This window comes from Motacilla alba, chromosome 8 (assembly GCF_015832195.1).
Source record: "Motacilla alba alba isolate MOTALB_02 chromosome 8, Motacilla_alba_V1.0_pri, whole genome shotgun sequence".
Taxonomy (NCBI): domain Eukaryota; kingdom Metazoa; phylum Chordata; class Aves; order Passeriformes; family Motacillidae; genus Motacilla; species Motacilla alba.
In genome coordinates, this window is record NC_052023.1 from 15,485,595 (window position 1) to 15,511,677 (window position 26,083).

The 26,083-nt window shown below is 38.4% G+C and overlaps 1 protein-coding gene across 5 annotated transcripts; it reads right to left on the reverse strand.

Moving 5' to 3' along the window:
- Positions 1–592: 592 nt before the first annotated feature.
- KYAT3 (kynurenine aminotransferase 3) lies at positions 593–24,435 on the reverse strand. 5 transcript variants are annotated; one of them, XM_038144745.1, is made up of 15 exons: positions 23,923–24,214; positions 19,475–19,566; positions 16,218–16,276; positions 14,874–15,018; positions 13,496–13,645; positions 12,197–12,283; positions 10,700–10,822; positions 10,488–10,608; positions 6,520–6,596; positions 5,639–5,728; positions 4,876–5,062; positions 3,779–3,852; positions 3,264–3,350; positions 1,853–1,956; positions 593–1,064 (listed from the first exon to the last, which is right to left on the reverse strand). In XM_038144745.1, the coding sequence occupies exons 1-14, from the start codon at positions 24,197–24,199 to the stop codon at positions 1,894–1,896; spliced, it is 1,632 nt and encodes a 543-aa protein (XP_038000673.1). In that variant the 5' UTR covers positions 24,200–24,214; the 3' UTR covers positions 593–1,064; positions 1,853–1,893. The 5 variants fall into 5 exon arrangements, with proteins under 5 accessions (XP_038000673.1, XP_038000672.1, XP_038000675.1 ...); XM_038144744.1 differs by lacking the exon at positions 593–1,064 and adding an exon at positions 24,297–24,435 and having other exon boundaries at positions 1,665–1,956; positions 23,923–24,227; XM_038144747.1 differs by lacking the exon at positions 593–1,064 and adding an exon at positions 21,463–21,507 and having other exon boundaries at positions 1,665–1,956; positions 23,923–24,029.
- Between the last annotated feature and the right edge of the window lie 1,648 nt (positions 24,436–26,083).

Genomic DNA, 26,083 nt, shown 5'->3' on the forward strand with positions numbered 1-26,083 from the left:
GTTTGCACAGAAGTACGTGGGGTACAACAAGTTCATGGCTCTCAAACTAAGCAGAGACCAATTCCCCGAAAGGAGAAGAGGAGTTTAGTTCCTCCTTCCTTCCATCGCCTGCCACAGCTGTTGTGGTTTGGCGCTGGGCTGAGGAGTGGCGAGAACGTGGCGCTTCTCTGTGCAGGAGCGCAGGTGTCGGGCCGGCTGCGGCTCGGCAGCCTCGGCACACGGGCCGTGCTCCGGCGCTCGGGCTGACTGAGGCAAACACAAAGCCCGCTGGTTTGTGTGGGCTTCCCCTGCTCCGCCGCGCACCTGCGTGGTGTGATCAGCTCCCCTTCTGTCTGTCCCCCTCGCATCCAGCTTGGCAGAGAGCAACAGGCCAAAGAAGAGGAGAAACCACAAAAACTGCTCTTTGCGAGACCAAAGCTCTTCAGCGCTGGACTCGAGTCCTGGCTTTCACTGCCCAAGAGTTTATCCGTATGCAAAATTAGTCTGTAGAATGTGCACCAACTAGTTTTCAAGCCCAAGCTATAAAACAGTGGAAAATAAATTTATTCCTTCTGAATGAGTCTACCCTCGCTGAAAGAGAAGGATAAACAGGACAGGAGGGCCTATAGATTTTGAAAAGTGCCTTTATTTCAATGCTTTAAAGTGATCGGTATTGAAGTCTCTCAACAGTTATAAATTTGCTGTCTATTTATTAAACAGATACGCAGGACTTTCCACACCAGTTAAGCCCATGTCTCCACTATTTAATAAGAATATTTTTCAATTTATTAGCTCAAAGGAAGAAATCCCCTGTGGTTGATAAGTTCTCTAATACTTGCTAAAATTGAGTCCAAATAATTATGACACAACCTCCAAACACTTCTCTAGCAACTGGATTGCTTCTGATAGTGGGAAACCCATCCACAGATTAAAAGATTGCAGAACGAAGTGAAAAAGGAGGTAGCTAGAGAGGAATTCTCCATACTGACTTCTTTTGAAACAAGTCATTTATCTACTGTGCTTGAAACCAAACTAGTTGAGCTCCTTTAAACAGCAGTAGGTCCACCTCCACGGCCCCCACAGAACTAAGGAGTTTGAAGTAAGTTTGGTGTGACATTGCCAATGTTGTAACATGGAAAGAAAAATAATGACACAAATAATTAAGTCACTGTGCATCTGATTGTAAAGGAGCCTCTAAAGCAAAGTCTCCTATATTTTGCTTTGTAGATTCATCCATGTAATAAATACAAGGTAGCTATAAGTAAAAAGAATTCCTATTCCAGATGCCACGTTTATAATTGTGTTGAGGACTGAATACTTTCAGAACACCCCACATGACTATTGTGGGAAATAAAACAGTAATTATGTAACTTAGCACTTTTCACTTTTTTTAAATTGATGCCATTTCTGCAGACAGAGAAGGTAGACAGCTATGTAGAGGGTCACTGCCATTATCTAATATGAGCCATGGGTCTTAATCTTCCTCTACTGCAGGTTATTTGCTTTCACAAACTAAGATGTTTCTAAGTCTCTCTCTAGTTCCCATACTATCTCATACCAAAAACACCTCCCCATTTTTACTTGTAAGCTTTAAAATACCTATATCATTTATTTATTTTACACAAATATTTTTATTTTACACTATAAATCTTTTCTTTCAGTAAAAGAAATTAATCCCATTGGGGTTTCTTTAAGAGAAAAGCAATTTATTTTTAAAAGACTGAAAATAACTTCTGAGTTGCATTACACATACTTCAGTAAATAATTGTTTTAACTCCTCAGCAGGTATAAGTAAAAAGTTATTTACAATGTCATGTTAATTCTGTACTAAGTATTTTTTTCTTAAATTTCCAATTAAAAAAAAACAACCTACCATTAGATAGTTACACTATATGGAAGAGTTAATAAGAAAAATCAGCCTGTCTGTTTATTCCAGTTCTTCAGAATCACTTCAGCTGCATCTAGTGTGCTGTCTTTCTGCAAAACAAGAAACAACACTATTACTGCAAGTACAGAGTTCCTGAAAAGAGTAAGTCATGATTATATCATCTCAAATCAGTATTTGGTTGCTTCAGTTGCATCCTGTAAATATCTTTTCAGCCAGTTTTTCATTGACAGTTGTTAGGTACAAATCTGGACTATACAAAGAATTTAATGCCGATTCCTTGAAAATATTTATTAGATATTTTTAAAATATATCATCTCAGCATTCATATTATCCCATTTAATGAAAGCAATACTTACATAAATTCATGGCATTAATGCAGTGATGTAACTTAGCAGCCCTGGTTTGGAAACATGCTAGCACACTTTCCTAATCTCTGTGAGTACAGTTGGGATTTTTCAAACTCCTTGCAACCATGTTATGCTGTGAACTACTTAAACATAATCCCTCCAAACTGTGCGGCTTGGCTCCAGCCTGGTGAATCATACAGGCAGTCTAACTTGAAACCAGTAGTGCTGTTTATCAGCCACAGGTACAACCAGTAACTTCATCCTGGTTGTTACTGGCTCCGTTTTTACCAGACTTTCCACCTCATCAAAAGAGGTATGTAACAGAAGGAGAAACTCCCCTTCATTACTGTTTCAGGCTAAGGCTCTGATCTTTACACGGAACAGCTCAGGATTTGCACATGTTCCATTATACTGACTCTGTTATACAACAGTTGGGAAACATCTTAGGGCTTTGGGCTTATCAAAGTTTACATACCTGTCCCCAAAGCCTTTCAGCCTTTCAAGAACAGGGGGAAGAGTATGTGCAAAGAAGGTGCTTACAAAATGGCAAAAATCAGACAATTCACAAAAAAAAAAGTTTTCTTTTGTAATTTGGAGCTCATTGTGAAACTCTGTGTTTTCAGGCAAGCAAGCTAAATTTGAAGGTGACCTCTTCACTGTTTTTGCTGTTGGACACTGAATGGACATGGGGCACAGTCTACTATGCATTATTCTCTGCTCTGGATTATGGGTTTCACATTAATTGATAGCTTAACTGTCTCAATAATTTTCACTGTCACCACTGGTCAAGAATGTTTTTAAAAATCCATACAATAAGCTTAAAAGGGCTACCCATCCAGTTATTTTCTGCCAGTTGCCCTTCCTACCCATGCAACCTACACTGATGGTGTGAAGTCCCTCAGCAAAAAGACAATTGAAAATACTTTGTGCTGAATTTTACATCAAACCAACTTTATGTTCCTAAAAGCTTTCAATACAAGAGATCCTGGGAAAAATATAAGTCTCTTCCAGATTCCTGTACTGCATTGATTTTCAGGACACAAACTTACCTTAATGAAGCAAAAACGTATGTATTTTTCAAACTGTTTCTTTGTTTCAAGACCACAGAATGCTGAAAGAGGAATTGCTGACAGCTTCTGAAACATAAAACAGAAATAGCATTTGCTTATTTAAATGTGAATAAAAATTTGGTTTGAACATGATGATTTTACTATTCTGTTTCTAGAACTCTCCCTCCCAACACATGAGGGAAAGACAAGGTTCAGCTATGCACTAGCTAGGCTTGTATTAAATTCAAATTACTTTTCTTAGGCAAAATATTTCAAAGGTACTTTTGTACAACTAACACTTAAGCATTCTGAAAGAAAAGTACTGGGATGTAGCACAAACCTACAATGTACATTTTCAACATACTTACAATATTTTAGTCACGCCATTATCAGCAACACCAAATAATATTTTGAATTGAACATCTCTACTACATTATTTAAGAACTACAGTTGCACTGCTCTTGCTTTCAATAGAAAAGCATTCCTAAAACTAGAGTATGACTAAGACATCTTACCTTAGATGCTATCATCCATTTGACAAATTTATAATCATAAGGTTGTTTCTCATCTACATCAGAGAGATCCACATCTAAATGTAAAACAAATATGTTGTAAGATTTCCTAGACTCAAATGGGAAGGCATTCATTAACAGCATTTTATTACAGTTAATACTTAAGAATGAAGATGTTTTATTTTAATATATAATTTTAAAATTATACTCTAAGAAGTAAAATAGGCCAACAGATTGAACCTTTCCCTTCTGATCTGAGCACTTGTTTTCCACCCAAAGCAAATTCAGACATGTAGCTTGGGAGAAAGCCATGTAATACTCCAAGAAGTCCTGAAGTCTGGGCTATTGGGGGATCAGGGCTATGGAGGGTACTGAAGAGTGCATTTATTGCATGGACAGCAATAATCCCTGAAAATGCAGTTTTCTCATCTGTGAAACTGGGATACCTAAAACTTCCTGACACATGATTAAACTGTGATATCTTTCTGTGTTTAAAGATTTCTGTCTAAATGACAAATGCCATTTAGACCAGTTAGTGAAAAAAATGTGGAACTAAAAAGACCTTCCCATGTGGGAATTTTTTCTCTGAAGCTACCATAGCCTGAATTTTCAAAGGTTTGTAAATTTTGGCAGCATTTTACAGTGTTTAGAGCTCAGAATGCTTCAAAGAGCCTTGGGGGTGTGACTTCAGTTTAGGAAAAAAAAAGAAATAAACAGAAAAAAGACCAGAAAAAAGAAAATACAAATGGTACAAACTCAGGATATTGGCTCTCCAGGCTCTTGGCTCTCCAACATTCTCATAATCATAGATGTTTTGAAAATAGAAATGTTCATCTACTTCTTTTATCCTCTCTAAAACTTGTCAAAGCTTTGCAAAACATGGACAGCAAGCTAGGATCACAAATGCTTTGCTGAAGCTCATAAAATCTACCTTACCAGCTAAGGTGAAACTGAAAATTTCAATCCCTGTTAGTACCCCTGACAATGTTATGCACACATATGGGTGCATATGAGACAAGAATATAGCTTAAAATCAAAGCTGAATTTTCTGATTAACCAAATTTACTTTCCACATGCTCTTTAATAAACTTTATACTGACTTAATGTGGAAACATCAACAATCATAAAGTATCCTCCATCTGGAATGACAGGCTTTAGTCCAGCCTCTTTCAGTAGCTGAGCCATCCGATCACGCTTGCTCTCCAGCTCTCGAGACAAGGAGTAAAAATAGCAGTCTGGGTCATCCATGCGCTTATAGTCCATCCAAAATGCTTGTGCCAAAGCCTCCTGGAAGCATGAGGTCCAAAGTACCCATTAACACTCAGTAAACTCACAGACACTCCCACTTCCTGCTGAAATCACGTGGATTTTTGTTCAATTCTGGCCCATATTAAGCAAATCACCACACAAATTACACAAGATACATCTGTAATCTGCTCGTTACTTTGTGCTGTGGCATCACCCAAAGCACCCAATCTTTTGCTAAGCACTAATCATACATAGAAGGCAGAGTCCTGGACACAAGAGTTTACAATCTGAAGTTAAATTTAATTTTTTGATAATAATGTACCATAGAGTGCTAGACACTAATAGGCAGAACTTTCATTTATATTTACTAGGAAACCATTAAGATTGTCATGTTTTATGCAACACGAAGTTTGTGGGTACAAGATGGCAGAATCTGCAAGACTGATTTTTTTTTTTTAAATGTCTGGTGAGCTGATCAAATTTGTTTCCTCTTCTTACACCCTAGAATATGTATCTTGACAACTAAAAATTTATTGTTGTGATTACTGGTTTATTACGTGAGGCCAACAGTTTCTTACACCAGAAAGCAAACTCCTTTGCCCCATCTGTACCTACCTGTAATGGAGTTGGGCAAGTATACAGTGTATTTTGGTGAACAACTTGCAAATGCTTAATCAGGTGCTCAGGACCAATGGACCAGCCAAGCTAAGGGAGGAAAGTGTGCATATATTACACTTGAGGGCAGTGGTGTTACTAAAAGATAACAAATACTAAAAATTAGCCAATGTCTCAAGGTTTTCTATTTTAAAATTTGTTTTGATAAATTATTAAGAAAAAGCTGGTTTACACAAAGCTTGGTGTATGATACCTTTAAAAATGGTACATTTGAGATAACAGTTCTTTTCCCTTATCCCTATATCTCATAGGATACTGAGAAAACTTTAAACTCTTCATATAACAAGGATTAGAAATCCAACTGAACATTTATAAGAAATGTTATTTCTAATTGGTTTAGAACCTTTCCATCCCTTAAGCTCCTGTGTCAAGGCCAGTTTGAACATAAAACAAAAGCTCACTACTGCATCATATATGCTGTGGATCACTTTGAACACAGGTGATGAAGAATTTAGTTGCTAATTTTTTTTTTTTTCACTTTCTGATACACATTTAAAAGTCAAGATGGCAAAAACTGGGAAGTTAAAATATCATAATATCCATGTTTTCTCCAAGAATCTTTACTGATTTTGAACACAACATACTGTGATGGTTCTTTTAGTAATTTATGCTCACAAGAGTTTATCAATTAAGAGACAAGAAGATAATTAAGACATTGGTGTTAAAGATAGGTAATTGCTCCAACTGAATGGTATTGTCTCATTTTTGAGACATGAAGATTTGCCAGAAACTTTCAGAACACAGGTCATAAAAACAGAGGTGTTTTTAGAGTAATTAATGCATTCTATAAAATTTAACTCATTTGTATTGATTCTTCTTACCTTCCAGCCAGTTACACTGTATGTTTTCCCAGCACTTCCTATAGTTACTGTTCTTTCCCACATACCTGGCAATGTAGCTGTACATAAAATAAAATTAATTTGGTACAGGTGCATTCACATATTCCATGTAATTTGAAGAATTGCACTGCCCCTAGCTCAGAGCTGTATGTTCATTGCAGAATCTTAAGCAACCAATGAGAATATTCTAAAATTATAGCAATTGTAACAAATGAGAAAGGATATATGGGCCAGTGCTTTTTAGCATGAAAAGAAGGTAAGGATTAATGAAAGGAGAAAGAAGAGACAGAAAATAAGAGGTACAGTTTGAAAACTACATGTTAATTATCCTCAGCAAAAATGCACAATTATCCATATGAAAAATATTATCTAAGGCTACCCATTCACCCCAGGACAGATTATTTCTGATGCCTGGTAATAGTACTATACACAACATTAACTCAGGCACTGCAACCCACTTTACTACAATTGTCCAGTTCAGTGTCACCAGTTGTCTCAGACAACAGAAAAAGAAAATAATTACTAAGACTTCTAACCCAGAACCAAACAACAGAACACCAGAAAACTAGCAGAGTGAGTAAATAAATTATGCTGTATTGTACAGTTTGAACAGGCCTGAGACTGACTGACGATAGCAGTCAGCTGAAATGTCTGCAAGGATTAAGGGACTCACAGAGGCCTGTCTCTGTCTTTGCAGTTGTATCTGATAGGAGACCAAAATCCTTTGTTCCCTTTCCAAGGAGATAACAGAGCAAAGGTCTCTTCCTGTGGTTTACAATTTATTTTCTCCATACAGCTTCTGCAAAGCTCTACTTGGACTCTAACTTAATTAATTTCAAGAGAAACAGACAAATCCAGACACACCTGAGACACAAAGTCAGTCAAGGTTGTAATTACAGGAGTCACCAACATCTGACTTCACCTCATTTGCATACTAGAACCCCTACTAGTGAATCTGTCAGTTGTTAAATCTCCCCTCTAGTGAGACCAATGAACAAAGATTTTCCAAATTAAGCCCCTGAATTTTACAAGGAAGTTTTTGCAGCAGTTATTGGCACTAGACACGGCATAAGTATTTCAGTTACTTGAAAACATGTATTGCAATTTTTTGAACAAACTTACCAAGAAGAGAAACCAAACAGCATGAAACTGATTTTTCTATTAGCCTACCCACACTCAACTACTCTGTGATCTTGAAAAGAAAAGGTTTGAACAGATGTATCTTCTGCCAAGCTAGGCCAACAGTACAGATCACTTCCTAGAGGCACCCAAACTAGCTCTCACGGACTGCAAAAAGAATTGCCTTTCAAAGCTAATGGCCTCTAGCAAGCCTGTTTTGCCACAGGAATTCCACCTCGGAGATAGAATGTGACAGCACTTCAAACAATAGCAGCAGTACAAGGGCACAGAGAAAGAAGCAGCTCCATTGCTTTTACAAACAAGTTTTAAATAGAGAGGGAAATTTCCCCATGCCACTTGGCAACCATATATGACATCATATGACACCATAACCAAGTCTGACTACAATTTAAAAACTAATGAAGTGCAAACTAACATGAAATAAGCCTGTTACCTAGGATGGTACTCAGCTTGTTGAGTGGCTTGCTCAGAATCCTCAGTTATGAGGTGCAATCTCTAAATCTGTCAGTGCAACCTTAATGATTATGCAGAGGAAGTCCACATTTTTACAGAAGCCAGGTGATGGGAAACATGATGAAGTGTTATATGCTACAGAAAACTGCTTCAGTGACAAAGACTGTACTAATTTTATGAGCTGTGGCCAGCAACCCCTGCTAAATTGTATGAAGGAACAACTATCAGATCCTGTAAATTGATGCAATATCCATTTTGTATCACCCACCAAAAAAAAGTGTCACTGCATGGGATAGAATATGTAGAGGTTATGGAAACACAAGAGTTTATAAATAGAGAAATAACACACTCATTTTTATTGTATTATTTTTGTAGACTTAAAATTAATAAGGAATATGAGAAACTTAAGTAAAAAAAGAGGAGAGCCTGTTTCTTTCACTAAAATAATGTTATTGTTTACAGTTTACCCTGAAAGTTCTAGAATACTTTTAACGCTAAAGTTAAAGATGATATCATGGGATCTGTTAGAGAATCAATACCTAAACCTAGTTGACTAACTTTCTGGGCTTTAATTTGCATTTTCTTTATACAGAACTTTTACATTTTATGCTAAATTACAGAATGCCTTTGGCTTGGTGCAGTGTTTTGGTTTGAAGCATTAAGACACTGATGACAATGGAGATACTGCATTTTAAGAATTCACCACCTGTCCATAAGATGAATTGTAGCTGACAATGTGTTTGGACCTGTTGAAAAGGAAAAGGGATTACCTTACACCACACACAGAGATTTTGATTCTGAAGACAGCCTTGCATGAAATGCTAAGGCCATGAAACACCTGCTAAGCCCATGCAGAAATCTTTATTATATCTGATTTCACTTTGCAGCTGGGACACATGATCAGTTACTGTTAGGTAACCTGTTAAGATGTAGTGACTCAGATTACTATCACATTAATGGACCCAAAATGTTCTCCTTTTTCCATGTCTGAAGGTCTTGGAGACAGTATCACTATCAAGGCAATCACAACAGCCATGGAATAAGGTCACCCTCAAAACAGACTCACAGCCTATGCATGGCCAATACAATCAGTGTACTGCAGCTGGATGATCAGCAACTCTGCACCTGAGCTAACAAGTATTACAGGGTCATTTAGATATAATTTTCTTTCTGTTACTCATGAGATTCAATTTTCACAATGACGTAGCACCCACCAATGGATTTTACTGTCACTCTACAAATATGGAATTGAAGCCTAGAAGCAAAGTTATTCAGCATTCAAATGCTGGTAGAGCTAGGAAAAAAAGCTAAGTCTTTTCAGGTCTAATTTATACTTCAGTGTCTTGATTTCATTGTTTAATCTTAACTATATTCCTCTATTGCACACAACTGAAATGTGCCTTCAATACAACAATAAGTACATCAGAACAGGTAGCTCATGCAAGATGCTACCATCAGAAACAAAATATCTGTACATATGAGAAGGAAATTTTGGACTTTTCAAATACATCAGCAGAGCCAACCCAAGGCCACCAGACTAGAAATTTTCACAGAAATACATAGCTGTAGCATTATAGAACTGGCAAAGGAGTTCAGTAAACTGCGCTAGATTAAATTGTTCTGAGGCAGTGGAAGTGATTCCATTCAGTGAAACTTGGATCAAGTAAAACAAGAGGATCAAGAACCTGTCATCATTACTTGTTTTTCTGGTTTGTTCTTGCAGTGGTGCTTTACCCCTGTAGCAACACTACCTGAAGATTTACCAGGCTTTCATACTGCACTGGCAGGACTTGACTGAATTCAATGTCCAGTATTTAACCCTGTCTCCATCCTTCAGAGGGACAATGCTCATGCACTATCTCCACAATTACCTTTATACTATTTTTTAGTTTATTGTAATCATTGGATCCAAAATAATTGTGTTCCTCATTGTCCATTTCCCTCATTATTATCTCTACAAAGCTTTGAGAAGGAAGTTCTAATTCCTCTTCCTTCTATTAGTTCTTCAAAGCACTGCCTAATACCCATACAGTAACAACAGTTATACTTGTCATGGCCAACAAAGTAACTGAATAAGGATGGCAAATTCATATGATCATAACTGACTTACAAGCATCAGTCCCACTGGTTTCTATGGATATCTTCTCTAAAGTCACTTAAGAGCTTTGGAAATTCTATTTGTAAATTATTCTTTAAAATAATTTTTAGAAAAGACAGGGGATCTCCTCCTTAGAGCCTAAACATTGAAAAATTTCAAAGCTTGAAGTATGAGCTTCTTCTAGCAAGCATTATCCTTGGGAAGCAAGTTCACAGCATCATTCCACAACCACTTCTAAGATGTCACAAAAAATCAGTACCTATTTTGATGTGTTTATTCCCTTTATACACCAGCCATTCATACACCTCATCACTGATGCACAGGGTGTCATGTTTAATACAGAGATCAGCTATTACTTGGAGTTCTTCCAGGGTAAAAACCTGGGATAGAGGAAAAGTAAAGGAAAATACATTAATCACAGTATTTAAGGCACTCTTTGAAATTAAAGTGGTGTTAAAGCAGAACTCTTACCTTGCCTATCGGGTTGTGTGGGGTATTCAGAATAATTGCTTTTGTTTTGGAATTAAATTTATTTGCAAGTTCAGCAGGATCTAAGACCCAATCAGCACTAGATGCAGACTTTCCATCATTTTTCTAAAAACCAAAAAAAACACAAAAACCAAAACTGAAACAAATTTATATGTGACTTTAATACATGTTGCAGCCTAAAGAGACCTGCTCAACTTATCACTCTCCAACACTTTCATAACCACATGTGACAACCTATCCAAGCTGTCTTGCTCACCTAAGAGAAGGTTGTTCTAGGAGCAGGTAAACTATTATGACAGTGGCTGTCCTCCTCTGGCCACTGTTCGTCTTAAAGCCCCTGCAGGAATTGGTTTCCAGGATCTTGTTGCACACGTGCTGATCATTACAGTGTGTAATGCAGAAAGCCCAGTCACATGGCAGGAGAGTTTACAGACTTGCCAGACAGTAGAGCAAGTGTGTGCTTGCTTGACTGAAAAGACTGATCACCCCTGGGGATTCAAGGTTTTTTCCTCTTCCTTAAACTAATGAAAATGGCCAAAGAGCTAAAAATCTGCACTTCTGAGTCCCTGGAGTTTATATACTACACAATACAAGTATCCCTGAGGTATTACAAATGGTTAAGAAGTTTGGGCCAGTTGGTACAGAGAGCACGGAGCATGGCCACACTACCCTTGGGAGGACACCTGCAATGACTGGGAGAGGCCCAGACCGAAAACAAGGGTGTGAAACAGAAAATGCTTGGAGGTGCCCTGTCATTCAAAAATCCCCAGAAGACTGACTTCCAGAGGAACAGTCTCACCCACTCCCACTGCAGTCCTGGAGGTTTTGTCACTCTGTGTTGTTCTGATTTCATGGTGTTCCTGCAACAGTGCTGCCCAAAAGCCCCTCAGCCCTTCCTGTGCAAGGCTGCTGGTTGCACAAGGCACAGTTGGCATACAGAACAATCCTTGCAAGCTGTGGGCATAATGCCAGCAGTACCAATTTGACAATTAACCCATAGCCTATTTAACAATAAAGGAACCAGTAATTCTGTATGTATGGCAAATACATCTACTACATGATCAGCCCTTATTTAGCAAGCATACTTTGGAAAAGAAACTGTATTCTGTCATTGTAGGAATTGCTGGAGGAATCAAGAACCAAACCTTTTGAAAACCAACTGACAGAGAAATTGCACTGATACGAGGATCCCCCTTCCATAATTTGCACTGAAAACTGAAGAAAGCTGTTTTAATCAGCTTTCAGAATGCACAAATTAAAGCAAACAAGAAACATAATAACACCTTCTCCAACACTAATAAAATATTCTCTTTTGGATTATCATTGTCTCAGACTTACACTCTAGCAATCGATCTCATTTTTATGTAATTTGATATTACAAAAAACGATACAGAAAAGCATAAAATAGGTGTTCAGCAAACTGTATTGAACATGGATGAGAAACTTGATATAATTAGTAATTTTTAAAAAGTTACTCACACATCTTAGTGGGATAAAAACAGGCTTTGCACCCGCCATCTTTACCATTGGCTCATAACAGTCATAAAATGGCTCTATTATTATTACCTGAAATGACAATCATCAGTATCAGAAACAAAGAGTTTACTGTGCATGCTACCATCATATTTTTACATTTACCTTGGTGCCATAGCTAGATAATGTTTCTGACACTCCAGGTTTAATGTTATAACATTTCAGAATATTCCTCCTTTTAGAGTACAATAAATAATGCCCCCAGGCTAAGTATGATAAGCACCACTCATTTTTGACAACACACAGAGGCTGTTTTTCTAGTTACACATTACAACTGTTGAGTTATAATAATAAGAATGTTTGAGTCCGACACACAGATTTGAAGGTGCAAGGTAAAGATGCAAAGATGGGAAATAGCAATGGCAAATTACTGAACTAAAGCAGAGCTGCTCTAATTATGCCCATGAAATTCCAGGATTTCCAAGTATCTAGAAATCTCAGAAGAACAGTCAAGTCTTCAAATTTTATCAGACAAAAATTCTCAGGTAAAGAAAGAGGAAAAACTCAATAAAAACTACACAGAGGCTAGACAATAGGAAAACAAAACAAACAAAAAACCCACCAAAAGCAAAGGCCTATAGAGCTATTCCAAACAAAAGAGAAGTGACTATCAGAGCAACAGAAAAGCAAGATGAGAATACAATATACAAGTGAAATGAATGAAACACTGAAAGCAAAATACATGACAAGACAAAAAGTTTTTATCCACTATGGATACAAATATTCCTGTAAAATGACTTTTTATATCATTGTCAAAAAGGCAGACATCAGCAATAGTGAAGAGCTGAGCCATCACAGCTAGCAGGGTAACTAACAAGCTCTTCTGCTACCTATGCTGCCACCAAGCAGTGGCCCAAAACAGAACCTGATACACAATGGTTACCCAAACACCAACAATTCTTTGTGCCACCCTTAGCTGTCTGTTGCAGACAACAACCCACATCTTCTCAAATAAGAAATCAGTGTGTATTGTGTTACCTAACAGTAACAGTGCTAAAGAAACTGCCACAGATACCCTAAGAGTGTAAAAAAGGTGCTTGTAAATTGATGAGTGATAGGAAGACATCCAAAGGATAGTCTCCTAATCACAGCTTCTGAAACCACAAGTCAGATGTACAACTGTAAAAAATCAAACCAAAAGGGACAGAAAGAAGCCCAAACATTAGTTTATATTTAGAAGTAGAAAAATAAGAAAAAGGTTCTCATATCTGCAAGTATATGTGAATATTTCCAATAAAAACTTACTTCATCTCCCTCTTCAATTAGTGCCTGTATTGTACTAAAGAGAGATCCATAAGCTCCCACAGTCACCAGGATATCTGTGAGAGGATCAATCTTTCTTCCACAAACTTTCTCATAGACTTGAGACAAAGCTTTCACCAGTGATGGATGTCCCTGTTCAAAACAAAAAGAAAGTAACTTGCTTTATTGTTTCAAGTCTACATAGAGAGAATTTTTTGTTATGTGTTTGTATATTTATATGTATGTATATATGTATGTATCTCGAACTTGCAGAGAGTCTTTGTACATCACTAAAGGTCCCTGTTGATTTTGTGGCTTAACCTTAGACCTGCTGTGTCACCCTGGAGCTGCCCAGTGATGACTGGGTTATGTCTGTGGTTAGCATTCCTGAGCCTGATCTGCGGACTGACTTCCTGGCTTGATCTCAGGTGAGCTGAGCTGCCTCACACAGTATCTCTGGGCATGCCTTCCTCCCCAGGGCACAGCTGCCCAGACCTTCACTCTGCTCACTGTGAGAGCTTGTCCTTTAGGGAAGTGCTGGCCACTGCTGCTCCCCATCATTTCTAATGCACGTAGACTCTCAGAAAATAGGCAAAATGTTATGTTGGAATATGCTCACAGTGATGCCACAACTACCAACGCAGTTTCTGGCCTGCTGGCCTATATACAATGCTTTTCTGCCCCTGCTGCATAACATGGTCAGTTAGAAAAATACTCGATAGATTCCTTAGGGTCTTGGAGCAGTCCTGGCACGTGATTCTCATTTGGGCAATACAGTTTATCACAAAACAAAAGACAGACAAACCAAATAAGGAACTGGTCATACTAAAACAGTAATAGTCCCCTGGAATACCCTGCCTTGGACAATGATAAATGCCATATACTCACACCCAGCTCAAGACAGAAACTCTACAAGCCAGCTTACAGAATGTGTAATAAATATATTCTAGGGGCAAAAACTTCCTGTTTTCATCCCTTCCTACTCTCCACTGAAACCTGCTAAGTTCTGTGGGTGAATCTTCTTAATCCTAGAGGTGCTGTCTCAAGTGGTACCAAGTATTTCTTTCTCATTCTCCCATTGTACTGTCTGATTCATGTTCCCACTGACCAAAGTCAGAGGTAAGTGTATAACCTATACTCCTTAAACTGAATCAACTCCTCAGAGACCTCCCAGACCTGCTCTACCATTCTGCTCTTGCTGAAGGATTCTGCCTCAAAGAAGCCTACACAGAGGAAGTCCGTTAGTAACAGACAAGGCTACTAGATGAACTTAACTGGGGACATATCTATGATCTATGGATAAAACTAATTTAAAGTAGAATTTTTTTCCCTGTGGCACATTTTCCACTGAACTTGGGTCCTGGAGTTCCACAATACTTACAAAGCCTCGGGTGTACTGGTTCAGTCTGTCAACTGCTGCTACCTTTGCCAGCTCTTCTTTAACATAGCTGGGAGGGGATATATCAGGAAGGCCTTGACCGAGATTAACAATTGAGGGATCGGCTGCCACTTTTGTAAATTCAACCCTGGAGGGAAAAACATCTTAAAGTTAACATACCAGGTAAAATTATCTTTTTATTCATTAGCATTAGAAGGCAAAACAAAAGTATTTCACTTTGCCAAATTTACAGCAATGGGAACAGGTTTAAGTAGAATGGAGAGCTGAGGGCTGAAATAATGTAAATGATCACAGGAGTCAAAGAGCACCCAAGAAAAGATTGATGTTCTGCATCCATAGAATTACATTTCCGGTAGAAGTGTGCTCAGATGTGCAGATACACAAATGCAGTTACTCTGGATATATGCAGAAATTGAATACCAGGCACATTAAATGTCCTAAAGATTAAACTCAGTCAATTGAAGGTGTCATTTAAACTACCCAGTCACCTCGGACTGCAACAATTTTTTTAAGTAATTTTAGGCAACAGACTGTTTCAGGTTGCCCATTTACTGTTTCTAATAGCCTGCAGGATCCTTGAACAATTTTTCCTTCCTCCCTTCACAGGTCAGCTTTACATTTTACTCTTTCCTCCCTACTGATATGTTAACAAGATTTAAAAAAAAAACAAAACAAAACAACCCTCTCCCCATCATAACTCTCCCCACATAGCATCACAGTCCTGTCAAAAATGAATACAAATTACTAAAAATTAGCTTGAGGCTGAATAATCAAAACACCTTTTGTATATGTACACACAAGTAATGCAACACATACATACAAGTAAGGTAAGCCCAAAATAGTCTTTTCACCAACTAAGAAAATTCCATATTTATCAGGGATGGCAATATTGCATTAAAACCAATTTAATACCTAGAAAAAGATGTATTAAAAATAATGAGCCAAATTATAAAACAAGTATAACGTCTTTAAAAAAATCTGACTTGTTTGGTAAACACAAATCAGGTGTAATTGAAACACATTATTCAACAGAATTAACATTTAAATTTGAAAATCAGCTATATTACCATGCCCATGAGTTATATTTGTCTCACATGGTTTAATAGATGAAGAGAAGACCAAGCCTAATATTTAAAGCTCAAAAATATAAATTAATCATACCTTTAATTGAATTTAATTCACTGCTTCTAAACAGGTGCCAAATATATTCCAGCAGAGATAGCAACTGCCATGTATCTTATTATTAGCAATAATTATCTTTTTGGAAAGAAAATACATCAGCCAAGGACATTTTCTGAAATTTGCAGATATTTTCCTCTTACTTACCACACATTGCTATCAAGGCCTTCAATTCGTCTTGTATTTTTGTGTCTGAAGGGCATTGTCTGCAAGATCAAAACATACAGACAGAAGGGGTTTGTTAAGAAGGACAATGTACGATATTGTCGGATTCGGCATGAAAACCCTCCTTCATGCTTCCTCAAATACACCACTGCCAGCTGAATTCAGTAGTTACACAGAATTATAGACATGTTCTTTCATTAAAGCTTCCATAATAGCTTGAATTCAGACTAACAAGAAAATACACCAAAATGTCCTGAATTCTCATTTGTCATTATCTAAATGCACTAAACTTCCAGCAAGGGTGGAGGAGGGGCAAAATTTAGCTCAATAGCTTTAAAAGATGACCTTAAAAGAAAATAATTAGCGTACATACTCTCTTTTTATTTTCTAGGATATGCTAACAGCTTAAAGACTATGCTATTTCTAGTCCAATTCCTGCTCAATCCAGTTTGGAAATATGCATTTGCAATGTAATTTTATTTGTTAAATTGATGGGTAAAAAGAAAATAGCAAAGACATTTCCTATTTTTATTCAGATTTTTTAAGCTTTAAAGTATCTACCTTAGAGCACAGCAAAACCACATCAGAATATGTTTTTTTCTGTGTATTCATACCTTAAATTAAGGTATTGGAAAACTTCAGCACACTATGTTTGTAATAACTACTCTGTATGGAGGCAGAGAAAAACCTACGGATAGTTGTGGTATTTTTAAGCTAAAACGGTAAAAAAAGTTAGGAAAAATAAACCCAAATTTATTTCTATGTGCAAACAAAAAAGATGCAACTTCATATCTATCTTTGCAAACTAGCTTGATACCAGAGAAAAAATTACATAGAATTTACATAGTCCCTCAGCACTCCAGACACTCCTGTTTCTTTGAGTAAAGCTACAGATTTTTAGCTACTTTTACCACTGCCAGCTATTGTTATTACCAGAAAAATTCAAAAACCATATTCTAGCCAGCATACTCTGAGATGAAAATGTCTGCATTACCACTACACCCAAATTTCAACTTTGAATCCATAGAAATGACTCCTAGAAGACAGAGTATGCTGCAGGGCAATGTTTGCACTCAAGCTGCTTACAGTAATGAAGCCATCTCATATGTTGTGATATGAAGAATAGGAAGATTTAAAATTAAAAGAACCTTCTCTGCTCCTTTGTCTTCTCAACGGATCTGATTCTGACCTCATTGTGTGACACAAACACAAGAGGAATCAAACACAGAACACCTTTTAGCTGTCCTCAGGAAGAAAACCTTTAAGATCACTATACAGGTCAAGTCAGATTTCTTAACACAGAACAAGAGGGAGTTAAGGAAGAGTCCTGACTAGGTAATCTGTATTGCATTTATTTAAAAACACACATAGTTTAGAAGATTAATCTGATTTTACAGTGTATGTTTTGGTAAATATGATAGATGTTTGGCTGTACTTTAAAAATACAAACAACATAGGCAATACTTACACTAAAACACACACACATGTCTTTTCTTACATGCTAGGCTACTTCTTGTAGAGGAGGGAATAAGACTCACCTCAAATCTTGGTAATTAACAATGACAATTCTGTGTGCTGCTACGAGTAAATTTCTCCCATGCACTGCCTCTCCTTAAATAGTTTCAATTTGCTAAAAGCTAAAGGCTTATTAACTGCAGGACCTTTATAATTAACTATAATGTAAATCTTAACTGCATTGAGTAACCTTCCCTAGCTAAGAATGTATTGACAATAAAATCAGCATTCACCTTACTGTTCCATACTATACAAGTTTAAATATATTTAACAATTCAAGTCTTTATATTTCTTTCTTTCTTATATCTTGGAACTAGTTTTAAAGAAGAATAGCAGGACTTGCATTATTTTTCAGGTTTTCACAGATTCAGATTACAGTGGTGTTAAGGTCAACCTCACTACTTTGGGGAAGCCAACTAATTAACTGAGATTTTAAAATGAAATCTTCATTAGCATTCTTTTTCCAGAAGGTCGTGACAAATCTTAAGAATATTTTTTCTTTCAGCCCAGTTGTGTCATCACCTGATAATCTCCAATCCATTTCTAGGTGCAGGGCTCGGATTTCCAGGGCTCAAAGATGGGTGTTAAGCAGGAGACCGAGGTCTTCATCAAGCTCTAACTGACCTCCTACTTTTCTTAACACCCTCTAACAAGGAAAGCACCTGATAGAAAGCCAGGTGCTGCTTGTATTTATCTCTTTTCTTAATTCAGAGAAACTTGTAATGAAATTGAATGTCAGTAAGTTTAATAATGTTGGAAGCAGACACTCTGACATGGTACATAAATAAATTGTAGAATGCACTGTCAAGAGCTTCAACTTAAACCAAGGTCTTAAAAAAATTTAAAATTTAAAAAAAAAACCAACAAAAACAACCAGTACTAAATTTGAGGACATTTAATGTGAATATCCAACTCAATTAAACAGAATAGAAATACATACACCATATGAAAAACTGACTCAGGCAAAAGCTGACCTACAAAGTGGCTTGCACACTAAAAGAAACTTCTCATGGACAAAGTATGTTGCAACTTTCCAGTATGATGATTCAAGCATCTGTTTTGAAGGATCTGTCACATGCCTTAGTTGACCCAATTTGTTGACTAGATGAACTGGGAACACCATTTACATTCCAGTGTTCTACATGGAATGCAGAGTATCATCTCCAGCTGCCTGCCATGTTGCAAAGCTGTTTTCTCTCAACTGGAAGACTTAAAATAAAGTTACACAATCTTATAAGCAGTTAAGCTGGGAAACTGAGGAGATTCTATATAAAATTAAATTTAAGGTACTTACAGACCCCTTGTTGTTGCAGCATTAAGAAGCAACATTACTGTCATATTATTAAAGGAAAACTGAGATAAAAATAAATAAATAGTCTTACCAAAAGCCTGTGATAAAGCTAAGAATGAACCTGTCTCCTGCATCTCAGGCTTCTCTCTAAAAGCTAGGGAATCAGTCTGGTGTGATATGTGCTAGATGTGACTTTGAAGACTGAAAAGGATACACAAAGCAATAATCACCAAATTCTGTTACGCTAGTCTGGTTAATATTTGACTGATTGAAATACCTTATTTTGTTCTTGATAATAAAAGGTTTTTATCTGTAACATGAAATAAACCACAGCTAAAGCATATATATTTGCAACATTGCAAAATTAGTGCATCTCTAAAACATTGCATGAAATACGAAATAGTTTTCTCTATGGAGCCGAAGGAATACTTACTGCAGAGGTGGAATGTTTGATGGATCTGGAAAGCAAATCTGTTCTTAGCTTAATGCCACGGCGACAGAAGTTTCGTGAAGCAAGAAACATGCCTGCATAATAAATAAGTGACCTGAAAAACCTTACAGATTCTAGGAAGGAGTTCCTACACACCACTAAGCGATTTTAAGACAAGATACTCCCCTCTTCCCCCCAGTGATTTTGTTTCAATTAAGTAAGTGCTACTAAATTATGACCTTGTCAGTTGTAAGCATAGAGGATGAAACTGTGTAATTGACAGGGCTGAAAAATGTTTCTGAATATCATCTCAGAGGAAGGTTTCCTTTATTTGACAACATTGATCTTCTTTTCTTTTTATAATAGGTAAGATTAAATGCAATTCAAGCTTCAAAGTCTCTGTTAGAATTCTTGTGAAAATGTGTTTGTGTAATAAAAATTGCTATTAAAATTGCTAATAGAGAATAGAAGAAGAGCCCAATTTTTTAAAAGTTACACATCTTTAAAACTTGTCTCCATTTCCAAGTGTTTCATATCAGGTATGCTGAAATCAGGATAATTAAGATGACCAGTCCCACTGGCGAGGGAGGCCTATGAACTTTATGTAACTACAGTAAGTTTTGTCACAGTGACTTGGCAAACATTAAATATCTCCCATGGCTGAAAACAGCTAGAAAAGCAGCTTTGTGTAGAGTAACATCATTCACAGACTGGAGAAAATACATCCTGTTAATTAATAACTATCAAAAAAGAAGTAAGAACTGGCGCTTCATGCAGCTATTTGCAGAAGATACTTTAATATACATATGTTAGATTACATTGCCACAATGACTGAAATGTGTTAGACCCATGTAACCCACAAATCTAATGTCAGAAACACAGTAGCCACAGCAGTATAATTATTAACTTTGTTTTCCATAATTTACTCATTAAAGGGTGTATAACTTCTGTTTCCCCCCGGATTTGCTACCTGAGAAGGAGAAAAGAACAAAAAAAAAAGAAAAATCTATACTATTTGTATTAGAAACAAAGGAATGCCATGGCCTCTTAAAATGATATAATGCGAGCCTCCTGAGAAAGAAAAAACATGAATCAACAGCACAGTAAAGGATGATGTTTTCATTAAGAAGAATACTTTTAGTCCAACCAGAAACTCTCCTTTACACTTACTAACTAATAGAAAAGGCCAGTCAAAGATGCCTCAATGCATAAGTTTTAAAAGTATGCTGATTTTGCCTTTCTCTTACTCCTGTGCTACAAACTCAGTCTCACTTCTGAAATTAGGGTCTTGGCCACACACTACTGAGTTGTGGCCAACTCAATTAGTCCTTCAAAATAGCCCCATAATCCCCTTGCATTTAGCAATCTGCAAGTAAACAATTTATGTTCATTTACAATAAGAAACTCTGCTAGTCTGAGCACAAACAAAAGTAAACAGCAAGAAAATCTTTGACGCTAGTCAGCGGATACTCTTGAAGACACAGAAGAAATACATGTGCTTAAAAGACCAGAAAATCCATTTAAGAGATTTCTAATAATACCACTTAGCATATTCAAGGTTATCTTTGAGAATAACTATGCAAAATCAAAAATATTATTAAGGTCTCTATTGCTCCCCTTCTCTAAGGTTACAAAAACTACTTCTGTAACATACTGATGCTATCTTAAAACATAACCATGACATTGGTGCTGTTCCCCAGGGTCAGACCAAAGAGAGCACAACTCTTGCAGCCCCAGTGAACACTTGCAGTAGTTAGTTAGTGCAGAGAGACAAACATGCATATCTTTGCCTGTTTCATTTTGTATTGAGAAACAGAAAAATTAAACAAAAACGTGCAAGCCTTACATGCAGAACTAACTTGCAAGTAAGAAAACTTACTGACAGCAGTAAATATTTCCAGCATTAGTGCCATGCTGCACCGAAAACCTGAACCATTATTTGACACAAGGCAATCACACAAAACCACCACACTGCATGAGCAGCAGCAGACCTGTGTAGCTGTGGTGTGGTCAATCTCTGCAAGTGCCTAAAATACCTGAAGGAAAAATTATATCCACCTTTAATACCACAGAAATGTAGAAACTGTGAAAACTTGATGAGGAACATGATGGAAACAACTTTGCTGAACAGCCTCAGTAAGAATGGGCACTGGCATGTAACACTTCTCCCACTGTTTCTATCTTTGGGACACTTTTCCAGTGAAAACTGAACAGCATTTGTTCAGACCCAAGAGACAAGACTACTGGGCATTAAATGAAAAAGCCTCCTATAAAGTACTTCTATGACTTCTTTTATTTCTAAAAATGCCTCTTTTCTCATCTGTAACTCTGAGTACCTCCACTTAAACTTCAAGGATTTAAAGGGAAAGGCCTCCTTAATATAACCAGATACTCTCCCCAACACTCCTCTAAAAAAAAAATGCAAGGCCTACTTCTACTCTTTTTTTCCAAACACACATATTCCCAGTATAATTTTATATGACATGTTCAGACATACCACAGGCTCAAGAGAATTATTTCCTGTTACTTTTATGATGAATGCACTCTCAATTATTACCCCGTATATGTTTTAGCACAGCCAAGTATGTGTAAGGCACATCAATGAGATGGTTTCTATTATCCTAAACTGAGTTTTTATCATTGGGATACAGAGTTTCTTCCAGATCAGGGAAGTTGCACAACGCCAGGCAGCTAGAGAAGTACTGCAAACCCCATTTCAACCCTCTTCAAAATTGTAAGGTTCTTCAAACACAGAAAATGCACTGCTCTTTGTGGGGGAATTAAAAGATAATAATAATTTCTTTCTTAGTGTTATTAATGTTTCTTTTTTTCAATCTTGGAGACAGACATCCGCATTTTGGCCAAGAGTCATGTCTGCAAAACCCAGAAATTAAGTTAGGAATTCTTTTCATCCTATTCTAATTTTCAGTGCTCTGAAGCATTCATGTAGTCAGTCCTCCTGGAATTCAGGCTTGCATATCCATAGAGAAGACAGGAAAATTAACATGTTAGAGGAAAAGGGATAACAAATTACTACTCCTACAGCTTTCTATATTTTTAGAGGAGTGAGAAATAAGCAAGGCTACCAGAAAGGTCAGTGCCGTAAATGTTTTTTGGTGGGACTGGTAGCAACATTCTGGTTGCTAACTGGGTTGAAACTCAGGTTTGGTTCTTAAAGTAGACTGGAAGATGGGTTGAAACTCAGGTTTGGTTCTTAAAGTAGACTGGAAGATATAATTGGACTTGGTCATGGGAAATAGATGAATACATCTGTGTACTAACAATCATTTAGTTCATGCTGTGCTTTGTAACTGTTCCAGCATAGATACAATTTCTGAGTTGTAAGCTCCTCTGCTCCCTTCACAGCTGCCCAGCCTCCCGTCATACAGTACCCTGACGTTGGGATGCTGCCGAACCTCTGGGGCATTTTTTAAAAGTTACAATTTTGTAATTTATTCATTTTTTTCCTTTGAAACAAAAGGCCAAATGCTCCTGTTCCTTCATTTTTTGAGCTTGAGTTATTCCATCTCTTAAAAAAACATGTCACAGAGCTTGAACGACACTTGGTCAGACCCATTAAGCTGCTGCATTTTTTCAGGTAACAAATAGTTTCATTTTACTGTGGAGCCTCAGTGACAAACATTACTATAAACACTGAAAGCTTGTCTGCCACCACAGTAATGTCATAATGTAAATATAACCCCTGTTATATTTGTCCTGGGCTTAATATTTTTTGGATACGCAAATGTGGAAAATGTTATACCTCAGCTAAATGCCATCAAGTCTTCAAAGGACTGCTTCTTCTTACTGTCTAGAGGATGAAAGCCTTGGAGAAAGAAAAGGTGCCATCTTACCAGTGGAGGGCTCTCCAGGACTTTTTTTCCTACCATCTATATGCAATAAATGGCTTATTGAGCCAAGAGAACTGTACTCAGGAAGGTTGGGCAAAGGCACTGAACTTAAAACCTGTACGAGAAAGATTTATCATAGTAGCCAACATTTTGTCATTTCTTCTTCCATAATATACAAGGAATGGAACAAATTGTGCGCAGAGGAATAAATTTTACCATATGGATTAAGGAGCAGGATGAGATTGTGGGGTTTTTTTCTTACTTTTTTTTTTTTTTTTTCCCCTCGTAGAGCAGCTCTACCATGCAGCCACTCTGTGTTGCGCTTACGCTCCCACCCACACGTGTTTGCAACCTGCAGCACGGGGCTGGAGAGGCCGGAACCTGCCGGGCACCAACGCCGCCCGCCCTCACCCACAGACCCCTCGGTCAGAGCCGGGGTTCCCCGGGCCCGGCCCGGCCGCTCTGCGGGACAAGAGCGGCCACCCCGAGCTCGGGCTGGGAGCCGCCTCCCCCGCAGGCGCTCGGCAGAGAGCGGCCCCGAGGGCAGCGCCTCCGCCCCGAGGGCAGCGCCTCCGCCCCGGCCGGCGCCGCCACACTCACCACCGACACCGCCTCCGCCGCCCGCCGCGACCGCTGCCGATGGGGCGGGGCTGGGGCCGCCCGTCCCGCCGCCCTGAGGGGCGGAGAGCGCCCATCCCTCCCGTTCCTCCAGTCCGAGGGCCGGAGAGCGCCCATCCCCCCCGTTCCTCCAGTCCGAGGGCCGGAGAGCGCCCGTCCCACCGCCCTGAGGGGCGGAGAGCGCCCATGCCTCCCGTTCCTCGAGTCCGAGGGCCGGAGAGCGCCCGTCCCACCGCCCTGAGGGGCGGAGAGCGCCCATGCCTCCCGTTCCTCGAGTCCGAGGCCGGGTCCGCCCGTCTCACCGCCCTGAGGGGCGGAGAGCGCCCATGCCTCCCGTTCCTCGAGTCCGAGGCCGGGTCCGCCCGTCCCGCCGGTGCCGCCGCGCGGGTGAGGAGCTGCTGAGGGCGAGAGGAGTGCGCGCCGTGCGGAGCAGCGGCGGGGCAGAAACAAGGCTTAGAAATGTCTCTCCCCGGTACGTTATGGAGCTGCACACACGCATGTACGTAGCATATCCCGAACATCATAAAACTTGGCGCTTCCTTGGGAAAACTGGGTTAACCGGTTACTTTTCTTGGGCTTTGGCCTTTCTGGAGGAAATAAAGTGTCAAAATCGTAAGAAATTATCTCATGCCTAAGTTAATCACTTATAAGGAAAAGAATGAGATTTTCCAGATTTCTTAAGGTACTCAATAAACTCACAGAATCTGCATTTTTAAGGTTCCCCTTCACAATCAGGACGGAGACTTACTCAATTTGTAAATGAAAAAGTTCCCTTTCATCAACCTCTCATCATCACCAAATTTGATTATTCAGTTAGAAAGATGTATATATATTGGCAATGTCTTTACAGCCTACTTTTCCTGCTCTTATAAATCTTTATAAAACTGGTTAGCCTTAATATCAACACCATTGAACTGCTCATTTACATCATTGTACATCATTGTTAAAGAGAAAGGCCGTACAACTCCAAGTAATTTTTTATGCTAAGTCTCATTGTGATTCTGCCCAGCTGAAAGAACCCACAAATCAGATTTTACAAGGGCCTGGCATGACATAGTGGCAAATACATTTCTTGTTCAAAAATGTTCAATAATACAGGTAAGTATTTTTGAAAGAACTGTACAAGCCAGTGAGAAAATACTTTCTCTAGCAAGTCTTCGTTGCTTCCTTTTAATGTAGATACTAGAAAGTTCTCTGATGTGTCAGTAAGAATCACAAAGATAACAATTACAGGCAGAATGCAGATATAAAATGGGATATATGCACTATTTGCATATCATTACCATATGTATTGTGCTATCTATGTAATCATTGTGTATATTCATAGAAAATTAGAGAATAAGAGCTGATTGAAGAGAACCAATTTCAGAGAACAAACTAGAACACTCTACGTGGATGTAGAAGTACTCTGACAAGGCCAGAACAATACAGCAAAATTAAGAAACAAGTCCCAGCATTTATTTTAGATCCTAAATAAGACACTCAAAAAATTTAACACTTTTTTTTTTTTTTCTTTTAATACTTCTTGAGAATTCTCATGGTCTCCAAATGGAGTCCTCTGGTCCTCTGGCAGAGAGGACACCTGCAAGCATGCACTAGAGGGCAGCAGATCCCAGCCTCTGCTATGTCACGAGGGGCTTAAAAACGGGGGAAATGAAACTTTAGCCTATCGTTGGCCTTTAATTCCATTGATGCACATATTTTTCAGAGACTTTTGTACAGAGCAGATGTCAAGGGGTAATCCATGAACTGTGATATTTCCCAGGCTTCTGCATCATCCTGTCTACTCTAGGCCCATGATACAGGCAGCTGAAGGGATGTTGGTAAGATTCTCCTGATGCATCCTCAGATGATGAAACAAGCACTGTTTGAGTTCTTACCCCCAGTGCTGCTCAGTGTTCACCAGATCAGCAGAGATAGTCTGCTGGAGTACAGGAGCTTTTGAGTCAGTCTGCTGGAGTACAGGAGCTTTTGAGTCTTCTCTGCTCCAGCTGGCACTGACATTTCCTCTCTTGCAAGACTGACTCTTGGAGGTGTCACGGAATCTTTTGAGCATTTGAGTTAATGGGATCCACTGCAGTTTAACTAAGGTGGCAAAGGCAGTAGTGTCTGTTCATTTAGTTACAATTCTGTAGCCTCTGCT

Excerpts from the sequence above, each read along its gene's own strand:
- KYAT3 (XM_038144745.1), bottom strand. The coding sequence starts at position 24,199 with ATGGGCGCTCTCCGCCCCTCAGGGCGGTGGGACGGGCGCTCTCCGGCC. Across the intron at positions 15,019-16,217 it reads GGCCTTGATAGCAATGTGTG|GGTTGAATTTACAAAAGTGG; the intron begins GTAAGTAAGAGG and ends TTTTCCCTCCAG. Across the intron at positions 12,284-13,495 it reads TAATTGAAGAGGGAGATGAA|GTAATAATAATAGAGCCATT; the intron begins GTAAGTTTTTAT and ends TTGTCATTTCAG.